General features: G+C 38.7%; 1 protein-coding gene across 1 annotated transcript in view; it reads left to right on the top strand.

Annotated features, from left to right (window-relative positions):
• LOC126272090 (laminin subunit alpha-1) overlaps window positions 1-24,057 on the top strand; it is a 1,228,077-nt gene that overhangs the window by 1,048,206 nt on the left and 155,814 nt on the right. Inside the window, exons 23-26 of the mRNA XM_049974652.1 lie at window positions 88-343; window positions 14,591-14,790; window positions 17,975-18,171; window positions 19,640-19,893. Coding sequence (XP_049830609.1) covers window positions 88-343; window positions 14,591-14,790; window positions 17,975-18,171; window positions 19,640-19,893 — 907 coding nt within the window. The remainder of the gene's footprint in view (window positions 1-87; window positions 344-14,590; window positions 14,791-17,974; window positions 18,172-19,639; window positions 19,894-24,057) is intronic.

Below are 24,057 nucleotides of genomic sequence, written 5' to 3'. Positions count from 1 at the left end.
CCAAGGCATTGACATATTGTTTTAACTTTGACTTTTTTTACATATCTGAGGTACTTAAATTTAATGAAAAAATATATATTTTTTCAGCCTAAGAGATGTAACACTAGATACTGCTGTGGCTGTTCCTGGGCAGCCCCCACCTCTTGCAAAAGGAGTAGAACTCTGTGCTTGTCCACCTGAATATAACTCAACTTCATGTCAGAATCCAAGCATTGGCTATTATCGCTGGTATGACAACAATCAGATAACGTCGACCATAATCATCAAACTTGTTGGTGAAGCACGTCCATGTCAGTGCAACAACAGATCTTCCATCTGTGATATTGAAACGGGCTATTGTCTTGTGAGTATGCTTAGGTTAATTTTGTATCTGCTCTTAGGGGCTGGGAATTTTTGTAAACTCATTAATCCTATTAAATAGAGAAAATTATATGTAAGAAAGATCAGTCTTGTCATTTACACAAATATGTGCTGAAAAGTAATGCCTTCATATTTGTTATGTGAAAACTTTTAAAGCTTTTTAAATAATGCAAATGTTATTTACATTCTACATCTTTGTCATGTCTACATATTTCCAGCCTTCTACTACTAGAGGGCTCTGAATTGTAGCATGTAACATGGTGGTGCACAATGTAACTATGTTGGTGCATGACAAACAGCATACAGTTATCAAGTTTATAATTTGGAGAGTTCATCCACACATGGACACCCTCTTCTCCAACATGACAATGTCAGGTCACTCATGAGCACTCTGACATCTGCTACAGTCAGATGCCTTGGGTACACTGTCATCGATCATTCTCCATACAGTCTCGATTTGGCCCCAACTGACTTCCAACTGTTTCCAAAACTTTTGAGAACTTCATTTTGATAATGGTGAAGTTGTGCAAGCAGGCATGAGCTTGTAGACCTGTCAACAAAGTCTAACATTCTATAGTGGTGGTATCTGTAAACTCGTCTCGTGTTGGGAGAAATACGTTCGTCACAAGGTTGACTATGTTGAAAAACAAATATGTAGACATAAAGAATAAAGATGCAGGATATTATTAACATTTATTTTACTTAAAAAGCTTTAAGACATTTCACATAAAAAATGGGAAGCATTGCTTTTCAGCAGATCCACATACTTTTTAATAAGTTTATTCATGTCTCACATTTGCAGATCGTAGATAGCTATTGAAGTATGTTTTACAAACCTTGAAATTTTCTTGATGACTTTCATCTATTTTGTAGCGTGCTAATGTGTATATGAGGTCCAGAATGAGATTTTCACTCTGCAGCCGAGTGTGCACTGATATGAAACTTCCTGGCAGATTAAAACTGTGTGCCCGGCCGAGACTCAAACTCGGGACCTTTGCCTTTCGCGGGCAAGTGCTCTACCAACTGAGCTACCGAAGCGCGACTCACGCCCGGTACTCACAGCTTTACTTCTGCCAGTACCTCGTCTCCTACCTTCCAAACTTTACAGAAGCTCTCCTGCAGGAGAGCTTCTGTAAGGTCCCGAGTTTGAGTCTCGGTCGGGCACACAGTTTTAATCTGCCAGGAAGTTTCATATCAGCGCACACTCCGCTGCAGAGTGAAAATCTCATTCTGGAAACATCCCCCAGGCTGTGGCTAAGCCATGTCTCTGCAATATCCTTTCTTTCAGGAGTGCTAGTTCTGCAAGGTTCGCAGGAGAGCTTCTGTAAAGTTTGGAAGGTAGGAGACGAGGTACTGGCAGAAGTAAAGCTGTGAGTACCGGGCGTGAGTCGTGCTTCGGTAGCTCAGTTGGTAGAGCACTTGCCCACGAAAGACAAAGGTCCCGAGTTCGAGTCTCGGTCGGGCACACAGTTTTAATCTGCCAGGAAGTTGTATATGAGGTCTTTATCAAATTTTCTTTAAAGGTTTGAGGTTCTCTCAAGTGAACTTTCCATTTTATACAGTTATGTCAAAACTTTTTCTAAACTTGAGATTGTTCTCAGTGACAATTAATTTCTCTTTTTATTGCATCTATATTATACTATTGCATTCATTTGAGTAAGAAAAAAGTACATGTCTTTTCATAAAGTAGACAGTTGTGTCTGACATAAATAATTAGAAGATAAATCCATAACTTAAAATTTTAAGAATCTCAGTAGAAAGAAATTTATAAAGTAAAAATATTTGCAATATTTGGGAGAAATTAGCCCAAAAAATTGCTGAGAGAAATTTTCTATAGAGGAAATGATCCACAAGATGGAGAGAGCTTATGATATAATGAAGAATGTTTATAAGAAAAAATTGGTTACCTAATAAACATAAAATAAAGTTTACTATAGAATGGTGAAACCAAAATACCTATATACCAGTGAATGCCTAATTGAATTACAACTTGAATAAATCAGAAACATTGGAGAGAAGACTTGTAAAGAATATGATGGGAAAAGGAAAACACACACTCCTATCAATTTAGAAATAATGCTGAAATATGTCAGAATGTAGAAAATTTGCTGTTTACCATTACAATTGCAACACCATAAAGGAGTGGATTTATGCCAGTCTCTCAGCAGCCCATGACCAGAAGTCTTCAGTGTACAAGAGATCTGGAGAAAGTGCTAGCTAGGACAACAGTCAAGCACTGTCTATATCTAGGTAGGTCAGGATGGCATGGGCAATGTGGAGTCATGCATTATTTGATGAAAGATAATGCCATGAAGACATTGAAGGTATGCCACAGCCACTGACCTTACCATATGAGAAATGTAGTGGTTTCTGTCCAGATTACCAGCTGTGCAAACCAGAGTTGATTTTGCTGTGCACACAATAATAATAAAATAATGATAACAATAATAATTTTTTGTCATTCAGCCTTCACAGCAACACACAGCATCACTCACATAATAGAATATAGATGGTAATTTAAAAGAAACAACATACTAGTTATTAACATTACAGTTTTGTGTTACATTTGGTAAATTCCCTTACATCAAAGATTGGATGGTCAACTAACCAGTCAGGCACAATTTGTTTGATTGCTTGTTCTGATAACACTTCTACTGTTTGTGAAAGCTTATTAAATAATCTGTGCCCCATGAGTTCATAGTTGATTTAGTGATTTTTCACAATCTGTAGTATGGAGTATAAATGCGTCTATTGTTTCTTGTTTTGTAGTAATGTATATTTTATCTGTGTTTCAATGCTGGTAACTTCCTTGTATAAATTAAAACATAGTATATATAAGTTTATTTCTGTTGAGATTTTTTGTTCACAAAACAAATGTTAACAGTGTGCCTTATATGAAAAGAGTAATAACCCTAATAGCTTTCTTGTGCAGTATTAAGATGTCATGCACACAACTAGAGTTACCCCATAAGGTAATGCCATATAACATGCTTTAGCAAAATAAAAAATAGTATGTTTAACATATATTTCAGATGCTCAGTCGATATGTCACCTTAACAAATAAATTTATCTTGACAGCTTGCCACTAATATATTGTAAGTGTTGACCCCAAGATAATTTATCATCTAAATATATCCCCAAAACCTTAACACAACCCAGGCCAGATTTTGAGCCTGTGGCAATGTGAAACACAGTCTGACAACGTTTAAAGCAATATAAGAAAAAGATAGATTGCTACTCACCATAAAGACGAAAAAGCAGACAGGCACAGCGAAAAGACAGTTACACATTAGCTTTCGGCCAACGCTTTCTTCAGAAAAGAACACACACACACACTCATTCGCACAGGCAAGCACACCTCACACACACGATTGCCATCTCCAGCGACTTGGACTGCAATGCCAATCTGGCATTATTTGTTCTCCTTGGAGTGTACACAAATTGATACAATCATTGTGGCGCTATATGCAGTTCTGAGATTCATTTGAAGAGATGACTAGATGCCGCCCTGTGTCCAGTGTTGTCATGGGTCCACTACTGTCAGTACTACTTTTTCTGCTACCATATCAAGGGAAGTCACAATGGTGGTCATCATGCTGACTGACCACACATATTTTTGCTTTACTAAGGGCAAGCCTATTATGTGGCTGTCACATGGTTTTACGATGGGGCTGCTGAGATCCTGCATGGTATTGACTGTGACCCTCCTGAAACTATTGATAAAATATTTGCATGACACTCATGAGATACTGACCGCCACGAGCAGCAATATCGTGGTATGATAAACAACAATCTTGATAGATCAATTTCCTGTGTCTATCATATTCTGACACATGCTAGGAGTCCTCCTTCATACACGAGGCATAACATGATCTTACAAACAAAACGGCATTCAAATGCTATTTCTGGATGAAAACCCATTGTATAATCTTTTCTTATGTTCTGTTGCTCGTACCTACTTTGTGTGGTTCTTCTGAAATGCTAATCATTTGCATATCCAAGCATCTAGTAAACTTTATGTCAATGTGATACTTGTTGCATGCTGCCTTCGCAGTGCTGCAACCTTAATGGCCCATAATATATAATGGAGACAACAACAAAGTGGAGACTAATACTCTTAAGGCATTTATACAGAATAGATGACAACATGTTAACTAAACAGGTCCTCAGGTATGTTTGCTAAAAGAAGTCAGCAACAAGCTGGATTCTAGAGGTCAAAAAAGGCTTATGAAGAATCCCAAACAGTGACAGTTTTAGAAGAAAATCATTACAGATGGAAGGCCTTCAAGGCAGGAAGGAAAATAAATAAGATTCAAATGAACTGAAACGTATTATAGGGATGAAGGAATACTGTATGGAAAGGAATAGAAAACAGAACGTGAGGTCTTGAAATTGGCACAGTCTCTCTTTTTTCTGCATCATGGGGAAAAAATTATTGTCAGTATTTTTTTAGGTGGAAGGAAGTACTCCATGGAATGTTAAATGGGCTTTTGTGAGATAGTAGTCAACTTCCTTCACTAAGTCAAATATGGAATATTAACCTTTTTTGTTTGTATTCTACGTTTGGTGCTAGTAAGTACACTCTCGTATTGATAATACATATTCAAATATTATTTTGTTGTAAGCCACGAGGCAATGTCCTATGTAGATAGGTTGCAGTTTTATGACATCATATCCTGAAATCAAAACCTTCTTCTTCCTGTATCCACATCTGAATTTATGGATTCTTTTCATTTGTTCCCTAAGCGTTACTAGTCCTAGGAATCTCGTGGCATAACTGATTTCATTAATACAATTTTATAAAGGATAGATTACTACTCATCATTAGGATATGTCGAGTTGCAGACAGGCGCAATAGAAAGACTGTTATACATTAATCTTTCAGCCAAAACACACACACACACACACACACACACACACACACACACACACACACACACACAGAGAGAGAGAGAGAGAGAGAGAGAGAGAGAGAGAGAGAGAGTTTACTTAAGATTAACAGATATGTTTCCAACAGTAGTAGCAGACTCCATTGAAATTGCTCCCAGTGATCTGTTTCTGCGATGAGCATTATTGTGAAGTATAAATATAGGATAGCAAAAGAGCCTGTCTGATCACGACAAAAATACATTTCGTTGCCTGGATATTGTGTTACAACAGATAAGTTAGCATGTCATCATCATCATCATTTAAGACTGATTATACCTTTCAGCATTCAGTCTGGAGCATAGCCCCCTTATAAAATTCCTCCACAATCCCCTATTCGGTGCTAACATTGGTGCCTCTTCTGATGTTACACCTATTACTTCAAAATCATACTTAACCGAATCCAGGTACCTTCTCCTTGGCCTGCCCCGACTCCTCCTACCCTCTGCTGCTGAACCCATGAGTCTCTTGGGTAACCTTGCTTCTCCCATGCGTGTAACATGACCCCACCATCTGAGCCTGTTCATCCTGACTGCTACATCTGTAGAGTTCATTCCCAGTTTTTCTTTGATTTCCTCATTGTGCACACCCTCCTGCCATTGTTCCCATCTACTAGTACCTGCAATCATCCTAGCTACTTTCATATCCGTAACCTCAACCTTGTTGATAAGGTAACCTGAATCCACCCAGGTTTCGCTCCCATACAACAAAGTTGGTCGAAAGATTGAACGGTGCACAGATAACTTAGTCTTGGTACTGACTTCCTTCTTGCAGAAGAGAGTAGATCGCAGCTGAGCGCTCACTGCATTAGCTTTGCTACATCTCGCTTCCAGTTCTTTCACTATGTTGCCATCCTGTGAGAATATGCGTCCTAAGTACTTGAAACTGTCCACCTGTTCTAACTTTGTTCCTCCTATTTGGCACTCAATCTGTTTATATTTCTTTCCTACTGACATTACTTTCGTTTTGGAGGTGCTAATCTTCATACCATAGTTCTTACATTACTGATCTACAGGGTGTTTCAAAAATGACCAGTATATTTGAAACGGCAATAAAAACTAAACGAGCAGCGATAGAAATACACCGTTTGTTGCAATATGCTTGGGACAACAGTACATTTTCAGGCTGACAAACTTTCGAAATTACAGTAGTTACAATTTTCAACAGCAGATGGCACTGCGAGTGATGTGAAAGATATAGAAAACAACGCAGTCTGTGGGTGCGCCATTCTGTACGTCGTCTTTCTGCTGTAAGCGTGTGCTGTTCACAACGTGCAAGTGTGCTTTGGACAACATGGTTTATTCCTTAGAACAGAGGATTTTTCTGGTGTTGGAATTCCACCGCCTAGAACACAGTGTTGTTGCAACAAGACGAAGTTTTCAACGGAGGTTTAATGTAACCAAAGGACCGAAAAGCGATACAATAAAGGATCTGTTTGAAAAATTTCAACGGACTGGGAACGTGACGGATGAACGTGCTGGAAAGGTAGGGCGACCGTGTACGGCAACCACAGAGGGCAATGCGCAGCTAGTGCAGCAGGTGATCCAACAGCGGCCTCGGGTTTCCGTTCGCCGTGTTGCAGCTGCGGTCCAAATGACGCCAACGTCCACATATCGTCTCATGCGTCAGAGTTTACACCTCTATCCATACAAAATTCAAACACAGCAACCCCTCAGCGCCGCTACCATTACTGCACGACAGACATTCGCTAACGATATAGTGCACAGGATTGATGATGGAGATATGCAATTGGGCAGCATTTGGTTTACTGACGAAGCTTATTTTTACCTGGACGGCTTCGTCAATAAACAGAACTGGCGCATATGGGGAACCGAAAAGCCCCATGTTGCAGTCCCATCATCCCTGCATCCTCAAAAAGTACTGGTCTGGGCCGCCATTTCTTCCAAAGGAATCATTGGCCCATTTTTCAGATCCGAAACGATTACTGCATCATGCAATCTGGACATTCTTCGTGAATTTGTGGCGGTACAAACTGTCTTAGACGACACAGCGAACACCTCGTGGTTTATGCAAGATGGTGCCCGGCCACATCGCACGGCCGACGTCTTTGATTTCCTGAATGAATATTTCGATGATCGTGTGATTGCTTTGGGCTATCCGAAACATACAGGAGGCGGCGTGGATTGGCCTCCCTATTCGCCAGACATGAACCCCTGTGACTTTTTTCTGTGGGGACACTTGAAAGACCAGATGTACCGCCAGAATCCAGAAACAATTGAACAGCTGAAGCAGTACATCTAATCTGCGTGTGAAGCCATTCCGCCAGACACGTTGTCAAAGGTTTCGGGTAATTTCATTCAGAGACTACGCCATATTATTGCTACGCATGGTAGATATGTGGAAAATATCGTACTATAGAGTTTCCCAGACCGCAGTGCCATCTGTTGTTGACAGTTGTAACTACTGTAATTTCGAAAGTTTGTCTGTCTGAAAATGTAATGTTGTCCCAAGCATATTGCAACAAACGGTGTATTTCTATCGCTGCTCGTTTAGTTTGTATTGCCGTTTCAAATATACCGGTCATTTTTTAAACACCCTGTAACTCTGAAATATTACTTTGCAAACTATGAATCGAATCTGCCATCACAACATTTCAATTATCCTGTGTAGCCATTTAAGACCTGATGTTCCACTGTATTTGATGAGTTCCGACTTAATTTCATCCACCCCAGCTGCTTTATTGCACTGCAGTCTATTGACCATTTTCTCCACTTCCTCAAATGTGATCCTATTTCCATCATCATTAGCATGTAAGAAATAGAAATGAATATGCATATGCAAGACTGCTTATTTTGTGTTCACATATCTTGATCATCTCACCCAGCCAGTCTATTGTTTTCAACATATGATCCATAAATAATATGAACAACAGTGGAGACAGGTTGCAGCCTTGTCTTACCCCTGAAACTACTCTGAACCATGAACTCAATTTACTGTCAACTCTAACTGCTGCTTGACTATCCATGTAAAGACCTTTAATTGCTTGCAAAAGTTTGCCTCCTATTCCATAACCTCGTAGAACAGACAATAACTTCCTCCTAGGAACCCGGTCATATGCCTTTTCTAGATCTACAAAGCATAGATACAATTCCCTGTTCCACTCATAACACTTCTCCATTAATTGCCGTAAGCTAAAGATCTGGTCCTGACAACCTCTAAGAGGCCTAAACCCACACTGATTTTCATCCAATTGGTCCTCAACTAATACTCGCACTTTCCTTTCAACAATACTTGAGAAGATTTTACTCACAACGCTGATTAAAGAGATACCTCTGTAGTTCTTACAATCTTTCCTGTTTCCACATTTAAAGATTGGTGTGATTACTGCTTTTGTCCAGTCTGATGGGAGCTGTCCTGACCCCCAGGCCATTTCAATTATCCTGTGTAGTCATTTAAGACCTGATGTTCCACTGTATTTGATGAGTTCCGACTTAATTTCATCCACCCCAGCTGCTTTATTGCACTGCAGTCTATTGACCATTTTCTCCACTTCCTCAAATGTGATCCTATTTCCATCATCATTAGCATGTAAGAAATAGAAATGAATAGTTTGTCTGAATTTTTGTAATCAGTCTACAAAAGGATCAGGAGATAAAATAATGCCACACAAAGGTACTGAATATGTTGTATATGAAATGGCAAAAAATATGGCCATAGGGACCTCAGTTTGCCACAATGCCACAGCCAGTTCAACTTCATCGAACTCTTATGGGCTCAAGGTAAGGATGATATTCTAAGGAACAAATAAAATGTACTCTGACACAAATGGAAAGACTGACAAAGAATGCTTTAAACCAAACTTTGTCATCAGATTGGCATAATGTTGTAAGACACTTGAAGGAAGTTGTAATGAATAGGTAGTGGTCAATAACATTGAACAAATTATTATTTTATTACATTCTGACGTTTCTTGTGGCCACAGAGACAACAGCAGAGATATAATAGTATACATCTTTTGTAGTATAATTGTTAGCTAAATTCAGTTGTGTTCATTCCCCACAATTTTCTCTGCTTTTTTAGGTAATTTGTTACTTTGCTACATCTGTGTGACTGGATACCCATCTTATTGCTATTATTCACCTGGAATGTGTGATTACTGTATCTTACGCACCACATCTGTGTAGCAGCAGTGGGTCTACCTTCAAAAATATTGGCAACAGCCAGTAAGGAGGTGATGTGTTTCTTTTGTGTGTGTGTTCAGCTCACCATCTCATGAGCACGTGGCATATTGTGTATGAGCCAGCAACTCTGCTCCCCTCCACTGCCATCTGTCTATCACAAAGTAATTTTATTCAGAGTGTAACAATACTAAGAAAAGGAAAGTTGTCACTCATCAAATAGGGGAAATGCTGAGTTGCAGATAGGTACATGTATCTGCGACTCAGCATTCTGCTGTTTGGTGAGTGGCAACTTTCCTTTTCATACTACTGTTACACTCCATCCTGGATTTTCCATTGTTTGATTAATTGGAGTGTAATATGATAAAAACTTGTTCATATAATGAAAAAAAATAGATTTCTACTTAAAGATAACACGTTGAATTGCATACAGGCACAACAAAAAGACTGTTACACATTTAGCTTTTGACCAAAGCCTTCTTCAGAAAAGGAAACACACACGCATTCATTCATACAAGCAACCACACTTCACACACACATGACTGCCATCTCCAGCAGCTCGGACCACAATGTTGTCGGAGAAAACACACATGAAAGTTGTGAAAGTGTCCAGCTAGTCTCCCCGCACCTGGGGTTTTGGGTGACTTTCCTGTAACACTCTCCATTTCCTAAACTTTGCCATTCCTTTCTCTTGATCCCTCTTCGTTCCTCTTCAACCCTTCTGTCACAGGAAGGAGCCACTGGCTCCAAAAGCTTTCATATTTTTATAACTTTCATATGTTTTCTCCTACTACAGTATGCCGAGCAGATTTTTTTATATCTATACAATTATATTGTGTTTACAAAAATTGATAATTTTCATGAATATTGACATTGGATGACAGCCATTATTTCTTTTTCTGACTATTCAGCCATTAGATCTTCTATTATTCCATGTATTTGGTAAGGAAAGTGTGTATCTGTGCTTAAAAGACCCTCTTGTATGAAAACAGGATTTTGAACCATATAATTAGTAACTGCTGTGGTCTTTAATTTGATTTTGTCATGGTTGTGGGCAGATTTTGCCTAACACTTTAGAGGTCTGTAGATCCATCATATATATCAGTTGACTTATAGCCTTTCGGTGTAATCTCCCATTGCATCTCTCTTTGTGCACACCTTCAGTGAATACAGTGTAAGGGCCAATATTATATTGTTCATAGAAATTTTCATCAGTGTCTTCTACCTTTAGCCAGTGATGTTGATTTTCAGTGATGGATGTAACCATTGCTGTGCTTGCTGCTTGTGCAACTGTCCAGGGCCGTCTGTCACATAGGGAAGTATATTGGCCTTATTGAGCAGTTGTAGGTCCTTCCAATGTTGCTGTTTCGTAGGTAGTTTGGTGACAGGCATCTGTTGGTTGGTGGCTAAGTTGACCTCAGCAGTGTATTCATCCATACTGTCTTCTTTAGTATTCAGGAACTGAAAAGCACTATAAACAGTGTTGGACACTCTTCATGGAGGTTTGTGGTTCTCCACCTTCACTGTTCTGGCCACTGTGCATTTCACACCCATGAAAGAGTGGACAGATGAAAAATGGCTTAACACACTTTTAAATTTGTCATCACAAAACCAAAAGAATATGTAAAAATCTGTTAAAACCAAAGAGGAAATTTCGAGTGTGATCTCCATGGAATGGTTGTTGCAGGGCTATAATTCTTTCTTAAACAGAGGTCTTTATTTTGCCATTTTCAGTGTCTTCTGTTGTTGTTGTGGTCTTCAGTCCTGAGACTGGTTTGATGCAGCTCTCCATGCTACTCTATCCTGTGCAAGCTTCTTCATCTCCCAGTACCTACTGCAACCTACATCCTTCTGAATCTGCTTAGTGTATTCATCTCTTGGTCTCCCTCTACGATTTCTACCCTCCACACTCCCCTCCAATACTAAATTGGTGATCCCTTGATGCCTCAGAACATGTCCTACCAACCGGCCCCTTCTTCTGGTCAAGTTGTGCCACAAACTTCTCTTCTCCCCAATCCTATTCAATACTTCCTAATTAGTTATGTGATCTACCCATCTAATCTTCAGCATTCTTCTGTAGCACCACATTTCAAAAGCTTCTATTCTCTTCTTGTCCAAACTATTTATCATCCATGTTTCACTTCCATACATGGCTACACTCCATACAAATACTATCAGAAATGACTTCCTGACACTTAAATCTCTACTCGATGTTAACAAATTTCTCTTCTTCAGAAACGCCTTCCTTGCCATTGCCACTCTACATTTTATATCCTCTCTACTTTGACCATCATCAGTTATTTTGCTCCCCAAATAGCAAAACTCCTTTACTACTTTAAGTGTCTCATTTACTAATGTAATTCCCCAGCATCACCTGACTTAAATCGACTACATTCCATTATCCTCATTTTGCTTTTGTTGATGTTCATCTTATATCCTCCTTTAAAGACACCATCCATTCCGTTCAACTGCTCTTCCAAGTCCTTTGCTGTCTCTGACAGAATTACGATGTCATCGGCGAACCTCAAAGTTTTTATTTCTTCTCCATGGATTTTAGTACCTACTCCGAATTTTTCTTTTGTTTCCTTCATTGCTTGCTCAATATACAGATTGTATAACATTGGGAAGAGGTTTCAACCCTATCTCACTCCCTTCCCAACTGCTGCTTCCCTTTCATGCCCCTCGACTCTCATTAGTGCCATCTGGTTTCTGTGTAAATTGTAAATAGCCTTTCGCTCCCTGTATTTTACCCCTGCCTCCTTCAGAATTTGAAAGAGAGTATTCCAGTCAACATTGTCAAAAGCTTTCTCTAAGTCTACAAATGCTAGAAACGTAGGTTTGCCTTTCCTTAATCTAGCTTCTAAGATACGTCGTAGGGTCAGTATTGCCTCACGTGTTCCAACATTTCTACGGAATCCAAACTGATCTTCCCCGAGGTCGGCTTCTACTAGTTTTTCCATTCGTCTGTAAAGAATTCGCGTTAGTATTTTGCAGCTGTGACTTATTAAACTGACTGTTCGGTAATTTTCACACCTGTCAATACCTGCTTTCTTTGGGATTGGAATTATTATATTCTTCTTGAAGTCTGAGGGTATTTCACCTGTCTCATACATCTTGCTCACCAGATGGGAGAGTTTTGTCAGGACTGGCTCTCCCAAGGTCGTCAGTACTTCCAATGGAATGTTGTCTACTCCGGGGGCCTTGTTTCGACTCAGGTCTTTCAGTGCTCTGTCAAACTCTACACGCAGTATCGTATCTCCCATTTCATTTTCATCTACATCCTCTTCCAATTCCATAATATTGTCCTCAAGTGCATCGCCTTTGTATAGATCCTCTATATACTCCTTCCACCTTTCTGCTTTTCCTTCTTTGCTTAGAACTGGGTTTCCATCTGAGCTCTTGATATTCATACAAGTGGCTCTCTTATCTCCAAAGGTCTCTCTAATTTTCCTGTAGGCAGTATCTATTTTACCCCTAGTGAGATAAGCCTCTACATCCTTACATTTGTCCTCTAGCCATCCCTGCTTAGCCATTTTGCACTTCCTGTCGATCTCATTTTTGAGACGTCTGTATTCCTTTTTGCGTGCTTCATTTACTGCATTTTTATATTTTCTCCTTTCATCAATTAAATTCAATATGTCTTCTGTTACCCAAGGGTTTCTACTAGCCCTCGTCTTTTTACCTACTTGATCCTCTGCTGCCTTCACTACTTCATCCCTCAAAGCTATCCATTCTTCTTCTACTGTATTTCTTTCCCCCATTCCTGTCAATTGCTCCCTTATGCTCTCCCTGAAACTCTGTACAACCTCTGGTTCTTTCCGTTTATCCAGGTCCCATCTCCTTAAATTCCCACCTTTTTGCAGTTTCTTCAGTTTTAATCTACAGGTCATAACCAATAGATTGTGGTCAGAGTCCACATATGCCCCTGGAAATGTCTTACAATTTAAAACCTGGTTCCTAAATCTCTGTCTTACCATTATATAATCTATCTGAAACCTGCCAGTATCTCCAGGCTTCTTCCATGTGTACAACCTTCTTTGATGATTCTTGAACCAAGTGTTAGCTATGATTAAGTTGTGCTCTGTACAAAATTCTACCAGGCGGCTTCCTCTTTCATTTCTTAGCCCCAGTCCATATTCACCTACTACGTTTCCTTCTGTCCCTTTTCCCACTACCGCATTCCAGTCACCCATGACTATTAAATTTTCGTCATCCTTCACTATCTGAATAATTTCTTTTATTTCATCATACACTTCTTCAATTTCTTCGTCATCTGCAGAGCTAGTTGGCATATAAACTTGTACTACTGTAGTAGGTGTGGGCTTCGTATCTATCTTGGCCACAACAATTCGTTCACTATGCTGTTTGTAGTAGCTTACCCGCATTCCTATTTTCCTATTCATTATTAAACCTACTCCTGCATTACCCCTATTTGATTTTGTGTTTATAGCCCTGTAGTCACCTGACCAGAAGTCTTGTTCCTCCTGCCACCGAACTTCACTAATTCCCACTATATCTAACTTTAACCTATCCATTTCCCTTTTTAAATTTTCTAATCCACCTGCCCCATTCAGGCATCTGACATTCCACGCTCCGATCCGTAGAACGCTAGTTTTCTTTCTCCTGATAATGACATGTCCCCGCCCGGAGATCCGAATGGGGTCTATTTTACCTCCGGAATATTTTACCCAAGAGGATGCCATCAGCATTTAATCATACAGTAAAGCTGCATGCCCTCGGGAAAAATTACGGCCATAGTTTCCCCTTGCTTTCAGCCATTCGCAGTATCAGCACAGCAAGGCCGTTTTGGTTAATGTTGCAAGGCCAGATCAGTCAATCATCCAGACTGTTGCCCCTGCAACTACTGAAAAGGCTGCTGCCCCTCTTCAGGAACCACACGTTTGTCTGGCCTCTCAACAGATACCCCTCCGTTGTGGTTGCACCTTCGGTACGGCTATCTGTATCGCTGAGGCACGCAAGTCTCCCCACCATCGGCAAGGTCCATGGTTCATGGGGGGCATCTGCAATACATTGTAATATTACCATAGGTGGAACGCCCCTGACCCTTTTCCCCAACACAATTTATGTATAGTGACTGTTTATTCTTTTATTGTAGATAGATACATTAGTCTAATTAATAATTAATGTTTTTAATTGTGAGGTAGAACTGCAGCGAAAATACCAGTGGTCCACACTGTGATCGGTGTGCAGAAGGCTTTTATGGAGATCCAGAGAGAGGTTCATGCCTGCCATGCCCTTGCCCACACCCAGTACCAGGAGGCAATTTTGCAGTCAGGTGCAGAGTAACACCAGGACAGGTTCACTGCCATTGTCGCCCGGGATACACTGGCAAAAGATGCGAAAGGTAAAACAAATCAACAGTTTTTGTGTAAGAAATAAATTTTTGTTGGGGATGATAGTATAATTAAGAAAGAAGCGAAACCTTGCACATCAGAGATCCTTCAAGTGTAAAAACTTGGGACACATCTTACAGAAGAAGGAAGCCACAGAAGTCATTTGTAGGATTTTGAATTTTATTTCTTTTTCATGACACTATGAAATGAGTGTAAAAAATTCGTAGGGAAGTGTGAGTCCAGATGCTACCAACAGATATGTATGAAAATAGGAAAGTTGATATCTTCTTATAATTTTGCAGTTTTCAATTTTTAACAAAGATTCCAAGACTTACCAAGCGGGAAAGCGCCGGCAGACAGGCACATGAACAAAACACACAAACACACACACAGAATTGCTAGCTTTTGCAACCGATGGTTGCTTCTTCAGGAAGGAGAGGGAAAGACGAAAGGATGTGGGTTTTAAGGGAGAGGGTAAGGAGTCATTCCAATCCCGGGAGCGGAAAGACTTCCCTTAGGGGAAAAAAAGGACAGGTGTACACTCTCGCACACACACACACACACACACACACACATATCCATCCGCACATACACAGACACAAGCAGACATATTTAAAGGCAAAGAATAAGGGCAGAGATGTCAGTCGAGGTACACCTGTCCTTCTTTTCCCCCTAAGGGAAGTCTTTCCGCTCCCGGGACTGGAATGACTCCTTACCCTCTCCCTTAAAACCCACATCCTTTCGTCTTTCCCTCTCCTTCCTGAAGAAGCAACCATCGGTTGCGAAAGCAGGCTTAATACACAGATTACGAATATTGTCATAGGGGAACATGATGATCATTTTGTAAAATTTTTTATTTTACGTTTCAGCCTTTCTTTACTCAATCTGATATTAAAAGAAGAATATCAACTTTAGTTATAGCCAACATAGTGGTGTATGGGCTTGATATTAAAAAAAAAAAAAAAAAACTAAAAAAATACCGTGATGTAATAGATAACTGATCTGAATAATTTTGCCACATGTACTCTTGATAATATTGTAAACATAATGAATTCTGAAGTAAAAATCATTTGGCTCCTGATTGTGATCTGCATATGATGGTTGTAATACAGTCCATAGTGACTAAGTAGACTATTTCATGCCAGATAAGTGATATTGTATCGAAGCCCTCAAACAAATAATATGTAATGGGAGTCTGTGGCTTTGAGAATAGTGTTTGTCAAATTGTATTCCAGTATCAAAAATGCGTATTTAAGTTCTTTTCGTGCATTTAAATACTCTCAGTACTTATCAAATAGTAACAGAACAACAATGACTTGACAGCAGTTTGCTGCTGACTGGGTTTGCATGGTCACACATACCTCCAGCTGAGTTTTCATTCTTTTACATCTTGGTTCAGTTGTGATTTTTGTGTGTAGTGTTGTTAATTGGTTTGTACTTTGATGCTCAAATTCCTGTGAACTGTTACATAAAACACTTTCTGCTTTGTCATGCCAACAGCTACATCAGTACTCTTCTCTTTCAATTAGTGACTGGAAAGAGATTTTTCAGATTGAAGACTAATCAGCTGTTGTGGTTCACAAATACAGCAATCAATGGTGAAGAACATTCATATGTGTGGTTTGTTTAGGCATTTTAGGTAGACAGTTGAAAACAAATCAAAAAATAATTTTGAAACATGACTTCCTTATTTCACAAATAATCAAAAATAATTTTTCTAGTAATTTTGATAATTTGAGGTCCACATGGAAAGCTTTCTAATAATGAACATGATAAAGGTACTGTTATACTTTTGCCAACTTCTTACAGCACTGCTAAATGCAAAAAAACTTATGAAACTGGAGAAATATATCTTGTGTTTGAATCCTCTCCTCAACAGTTAAGTAGTATTCCATTTTCTAATATGCAGTTTGTATAAAAATTTTTGTGCCCGTGAAATATTGGTATCAATAGTTAATTTAGTAGTTGTGCAGCTATTGTATTTCCATCAAAATGGATGAAGCAACAGTTATTCATTCTGACATATATTCTCATTACCTAAGAATGGATATTGATGAAATATTTGTGGTAGTGTTTTTACGTGTACTCTTAATCATAAAACTGTAAAATGTGAGCACCACTCAGGGATTAGGCTTTAGGCCTGTTCCAACTGGCCAACTGCTGCTTACAAAGCAGTAGGAGAAACGATCTATGTTGTGGGAAATGTGATAGTTATGTCACTAATCCTGCCAGCCGTTATTGCTAGTAGTTGAATCCTGATGATGGTGCCATTGCTCTTTTATTAAAGCAGCTCTTCATTTGTCCTCATGAGGCTAAATGAATCCAATTCCATATCATTCTACCTCAGAAAAAAATCTGACAAGGTACCGGGTATCAGAGCCAGATCTGCTCTGAAGGCAGCCAACCAGTTGGCTAGGGATGCAGTACTTAATCATAAAGTGGTTTGCAATTAATTCAAATTAAAAAGAATAATGAAAATCAATAAGGCAATAGTTTTAACAACACGTTTGTGCTTAACTTTTTAAAACAAAGCCTGATTTTATTTTGAAATAAATTCGCGATCTACAGTACTGAAAAGCCATTGATTTTGATTAAAATTTGAAGAACGAAGACACAACTTGAATTATTTCATTTTGGTTTAGTTGGACACACCACTCTACAATTTTAAGACAACGTTTTCTTCCTAATGCATTAATCGTTGTGACCCTGTGTTCGGCCATGATGTACAAATGTACTAAAATGGTCTGCTCGATAGTGGTCAGTATATAAGTAAAATTACTCATCTGTATTTGGAAAAAGATATTATCATTCAAAGAACTCATTATCATGAAATCAAAGATAAGAGAATTAATGAGCCAATAAAAGGGAAGGAGAAGGGGGTGTGAGGGGCATGAAAAGAAGCTCATGATTATTTCAGGTGAGTGAGCAGGTGTAAAGAACTTGACAATGTCTGTTTTACATTGACTCACATGAATTAGATAGCTCAAACAAGCATAGTATTAATAGATATTCTTGCACTAAATTGCTGTATGTTCTATGTAGAATGAAAATAATATAAAAGTGCTTCATCCTGTGTACATTTGTGTTCTTTTCATCAGTGAAACAAAATAATTATTGGGGGCTATCATTTATTCATAGGAAATATATGCTTTAGAAAATTACTCATTTATGGCTTAAGTATTTTCCTGATTACAGATGCAGCTATGGTTGGTATGGGTTCCCACTGACAAAGGGTGGTTCATGTGTTCCTTGTAATTGTAATAAATATGGAAGTGTAAGCGACGAATGTGACGAAGAGACAGGTCAGTGTAACTGTCGTACTGATATAACTGGCAGGGACTGCAGTTTGTGTCAGGAAAGGCGCAACATTCTGACCCAACGTGGCTGCATGTGTAAGTATCAAAATCACATATTTCTGAGCAAACACACCCTCACCTCTCCCAAAAAAGTAGATATATGTATTCTTGAAATCTAGCACTTTTATGGACTAGTCTAAGAGTCAGGAAATGTGCAGTGTTTTCTGTTAACAGCTGCCTCTCCCAAAGCGCAAGCTTCCTTTCAAAGGCAGTTATTTTTTCCAGCATGTCAGAAATTAAATTATTTTCACCTTGCAAACTGACGTTCAGGCTGTTCATGTGACACCTAATGTCCACGAGAAATGCAAGGTCTGATATCTAACAAGGGTCTTCCAACATAGGTTCACTTTTTCCCTTCTCATGTAAGAATGTTACTATGACCAAATGTAAATAAAAAAATATTTGCAACATTTTACCTCAACTGAGCCAGCTTACTTCGGTATAGTAAGGTATGTCGCTGTACTTCGCTCCTAATTCCTCCAAGAACCGCCGAAACTGGTGATGCGTAAGCCCATGTGTCTTCAGATAGTTTGCAGTATGTACGACAATGAGCATGACATTTGCGAACGTTACTGATTTTGCACAAAGCGCCTCTCGATGCAGAATGCAGTGAATTCCATACAACATCTCGTCTGTGCGCCCTAGCTTTTTGCGCATTCATGCTATGAGTCCTCTCTGATGGCCTTGCATTGATTGTGCTCCATATGTGGTCACTGAGACTAACCGATTCCAGTCCATACCTACACCATCAATCGCTTGTTCGACAGCTTGGAGTAAGTCCGCACCTGTAGTAGTCCCTTTCAAAGGTACTAAGGCCAAAACGTCCTCTGTTACACAAAGTGCGTTATCGACACCACATGCGCAGCACTTCTGCACGTCTGAACACTGTGCAGCGTTTGGCCGGCCCTGTCATAAGATAAACATCTGACAGGCCTAGACTAGTAATGAGTAGATATGTAGTTACTTATTTTGTGGAGATGAGTTTTCTTAGCGATAGGATAGTGGACGCTACTGTTTATTTTTTACTGTCAGTTCTGAATTTGTTTCACTATCCACTATTAGGAGTGAGAGCAGAATATTATCCATTCAGATAACTGGAATTTTGGCTGGCCTTCCAGGAACCTAATGTCATGTAAATAGTTGGCATAGTGGTATGAGGGCGAGAAGAATAATTATACAGTCACACCTAAATTAGTAAGTGAGAAGTGAACTCACTTGTAATTTTTGATTTAATTTGCAATTAGAAAGAATAATATAAAATTACTGCTTAATCTGTAACACAAAACAGTCTTTTGTTTCATTCAGTGTGTTTTCTCCACTAATTAATGATATAGTAGCCCACCATAGGCAAAGTTATTTAATTTTTTATCATTTAATTATAACAGATACAAGATAGTCCTTGCCTTCTTTTAGTGAAGTACAATTGTGGAAGTAAGGATATTGCTACTGTTACTATCCCTTCTTGTTTTTGCTAATTTTTTTACTGTTTCCTTGTTTGTTACAGCATGTGATGATAAATGTACTGGTGTACTTCTTGATGAACTGGAGACTCTGAGTTTTATTTTATCAACAAATACAGAGCACCTTTCGGCTGGTTTTGTACCACCACCTTGGACTGCCTTAAGGACAATTCAAAATAATTCCGATAGCCTTAAACAAGAACTTGATGAATGGATCACTGTAATAGAAAAAGTAAGATCACTTCCGGCTGGTTTTGGAGAAGAGCTAAGGAAAAAAGCAAAAGCTCTCATGAATAGGGTACGAAAATACATATGACATTTGTAACTATCACAAAAAGATTTCGGAGTAAGGTTGTTGTTATTAAATTGTGTAAGTGAACCCTAAAACATTATGTAATGGCTGTACCTCTGTGCATGACATGTTCATACAACAATATTCTTCCTGGAAATGTAAGAATGTATGATGAAATGAATGATTTGTTGCCTGAAATACACCATATTCATTTAAAAATACTTCAGTAGCAATTTCTGCCACAAATTATTGCCTTGATCATAAACAATTTGTGATGTCCCGTAGATGCTGCATTACTTGTCAGCTTTCTGCCATTTTCTCTGCTGTAGCCATACTTTGCTACACTGATAATTGATGTTGTGGATCCATCTTTCCATTTGTGCCCAGGATTTTCCCCTTGAAAAATTTTTCAGGGAGGTATGCAGAATTAAATAGGTAATCACTTTGGTTTTAAGTGCTGTTAAGCAGTGTTGATTTTCTACCAATATATTTTAGATCAACACATTAGGTTTTATTTCTGTTCAGAAGAAGTAAACGAGAAACACTACCCTGTTATATTCTGTGACTGTGTGAAAGTGTGTGGCATAAAATTCCACTTTGGATACTTATATGTTCTGGTCTCTTGTATGCATGGAGACTTATCTTAATAATAACACAACATATCCAGCAGAGGGTCACATTTACTAAATTAACCATAGGAGTAAACTGAAATGCAGAGTGGGGGAACATCAAGTGTGCAGCCCAACAGAGATCAGATTCAGATCTTTTCCTGTACTTTATGTTAATGACCATAAAATGACATTAAAGCAGGGATGCACAGACCATGGCTTGAGAGCCGCATAGAGCCTGCTGTTGGTGGCATGCCCCTCACCTCTCATTCTTGTAATTTTTTTTTAAACTCATATTTCGTTTCTTCCCAGAAGGGGAGAGACCCAGCCATTGTAGAAATTACTTCTTTTAAGCTGCACCAGTCTAGCTGGCACTGAGGCAAAGTATTTCCAATTTGGAATATGTGTTAACTCGTGCAGAAATGTAGCTATGACAACAATAGCTGTACGTGAATCTACAGAAAGGTGGAATGACATGTTTCTATAAAAATACATTGTTATAATTGTATTTCTTAAATGAAATGAATGTTTATGAAATAAACGATGTGTGTGTGTGTGTGTGTGTGTGTGTGTGTGTGTGTGTGTGTGTGTGTGTTTTACCCCCCGCCCCACCCCCCACCCCATCCCCTCTATTTTCTGGAACAGCTGATTTTGGTTGATCTTTATGATTTCATTACTGATGGAAGCACCACTGTGACAGATTTCTGCAAACCAATTGCAGACACCCTTTTCGGACAGTGGTTGAATAATAATAATAATAATAATCCAACAAAAACCTTAATGATAAATCACAATTTTTTTTCCGCAAAAGTGTTTCCTTTGACATGCAGTGTAAACAATCTACTTGTTGCTTTCTGATCTGCCATTCTTTTAACAGTGACAAATGACAAATTTCAAAATAATAACAATTCCACATCTCCACAGCTGTAGTTCTGACCTTGTGGGATTCTTTTTTTATTATACTCCAGGCAGGTCTTAGAGCTGAGTTCTTGGCTGCTTCAGTCACTTGTTTCACAGATATTCTTTGCCTCTTTGCATGAGATTTTTTGTAGTCTGTCCAACATATGACACTCCATGTTAGCTCAGAATACTATTTACACCCAGTTTTGAAACATTATGCCTCTGAATTTTTTAAGTGAAAACTCTTAAAGCTTTTTAAATAAAACAAACATTACTAACATTCTGCATCTTTATTCTGTGTTTCTACACATTTATTTCTCAACAGAGTTACCCTGATGACGAAACACATTTCTCCCAATAAGAGACCAGTTTCATGTTAAATTTAAAATTTTCCTGGTGAATTAAATATTTGAAGAGATTTTGCGATTGCATCCAGTTATCGTAAACTTCACTCCATGATATTTCATCTGGAAATATTGTGGAGTGAAGTTGATGACTGGCTGCAGTTCTGAAATCTCCTCAAACAAGAGACCAGTTTGTTAATACTGTCCCTTTACAATGTCTGACTTTGTTGACAAAGTCACAACCTGCCTCTGTTTGCACAACTTCATCATTATCAAAGATAAGTCCTAAAGTTGTTTTTAAGTTTTGGAAGTGGATGAAAATCGGATGGGGTCAAGTCAAGACTGTACGACGGATGATTTATGACACTGAACCCAAGGCATCAGATTGTTGCACATGTTGCAGCACTTGTGTGTGGTCTGAAGGAGAGGGTGCTCCATGTGCGGATGAACTTCCTGCATTTAAAACTTGATTATGGCATCTGTTTCTCATGTACCGACGTAGTTATGTTACACTCTACAATTTGGAGCTCTCTAGTGGCAGCGGGCTGCAGATATGTTGACATGAAGAATAAAGATGTTGAATGTTAATAACATTTGTTTTATTTCAAAAGCATTAAGAGTTTACACATAAAAATTGGAGGAATTACTTTTCTGCACACCCTCATAATATGGCAGATTTCCATGTTCTTTCAATGCAGAAGCCTCTTGAATGTTTTCGTAATCAGCATGTTTGAGTAGTGTGCAAACTGAACCAGTATTTCCACACTTTGGTCTTATGATTAACTTTCCTTTGTCTTTTTTTAAAAGTGTCAACTTTCACAATAGAACTGCCGATTGCTTCTTCATTGTGACTGTCACTTCCTTTTGCATAGATTTCTAAATGTTTAATAAACTGACTCAAATTCTTCAGATGAATGAGTTTAAGCTGTGCATAAATTTGCTTTATTTTGACACTAATGCAGCCATTCTGCTATTTGCATCTTCTAATTCTGAACAATGGCCAGTGATCATCTTGTTTCTAAGTAATCTGACTCTGCTTAGTTATTCTTTGGCTTTACGGAATCAGTGAAACTAGATTACAGGTTTTGGCAGGGGACAGTTTTCACCTGCATTATGTAAATAACAACACTGCAATTCTTCACCTTCTTCTGGCCTGTAATTGTGTAATGATAACTGATGCTTTATGGGTATAGTTATATGAGATTTGAGACTTGTGACAAAGGAATATATGTTTCTGAGACACAAAAGCTCACAAATACAACTGTAGGCCTGCTCTCTATAATTTAACCACCATGCCATTCACCATACACTCTGAAGGCTAGTTAGCATCAATAATTCATCATTGCCTGTGACTTTGTATAATAGATCAGTTCTCAGATACTTTATTCAGGAAAGATATACTAGCTGTTCTATCCCATGTTGTCATTGGATGTACATGTACTTATCTGACAACACTTATTCACAAGCACCGTGTACATAACCAAGTCTTTCTCATATAGCTTCTGGGATGTGTGTATCAGATTTAAGGACTCAGAGAATCCAGCTCCATTTTCCAGGACTTGGGGCCAATTTCTAAGTTTGCCACGACTGTGCTCTCCAGACCATCTTTATGATCTGAACCACAGAGGCATATATCTCCTTTTCCTTATATCATAATGCCTGTGACATCGTGTTCAACCATTAGGCATTAACATAAAATCTCTGTAGCCATTGCCAAATGTATTTAATTATTCCTTACAGTTAGGTTTGTAATACCACAACTCCTCCAAAATAATAATAGCTGCCGAATAATTGATTTTGTTGCCGTAAAATGTTAATGTTACATTTTTCATCTGTTCATCATTGGAAATCAGAAAGGCTGTCCGTAATGATAAAAGGAAGTAGGTGAGATGATCCCAGTTGGAATAAAAAGAAGAAGAAGAAGAAGCCAAATGTGACATTTACTACAGTAAAAAGAAACCTTTATTTGGAACGTTGCATTCAGTTTCTTTTTTTTTTTTTTTAAAAAAAAAAAAAAAAAAAGTCATACATGCTGCTTTCTGTAACAACACAGACTACAGTTAGAGCTCACTGCCATATCCAGAGTACCGAGTTTTGTACACTGACATCTATAATCAGTGGCCTTCCGACACAACAACTCCCAAGCAGCAGCAAGATATTTCCACAGTTCAGGCTGCTCTCACAAGGCAATGCCTATGCTGAGCGCGCTGACCATCTTTCGAGAATCTTCTGCATGATACTGGAACTTGACAGAAATGCTTCTCCTGTATGATCAGCTCCAAAGAACAGTACTTAAACACCCAGACTAACTGAGCAGG

This window comes from Schistocerca gregaria, chromosome 5 (assembly GCF_023897955.1).
Source record: "Schistocerca gregaria isolate iqSchGreg1 chromosome 5, iqSchGreg1.2, whole genome shotgun sequence".
NCBI classification, from domain to species: Eukaryota; Metazoa; Arthropoda; class Insecta; order Orthoptera; family Acrididae; genus Schistocerca; species Schistocerca gregaria.
Note: the sequence above shows the minus strand (reverse complement) of the source record. Positions and strands in the feature narration are given on the sequence as shown.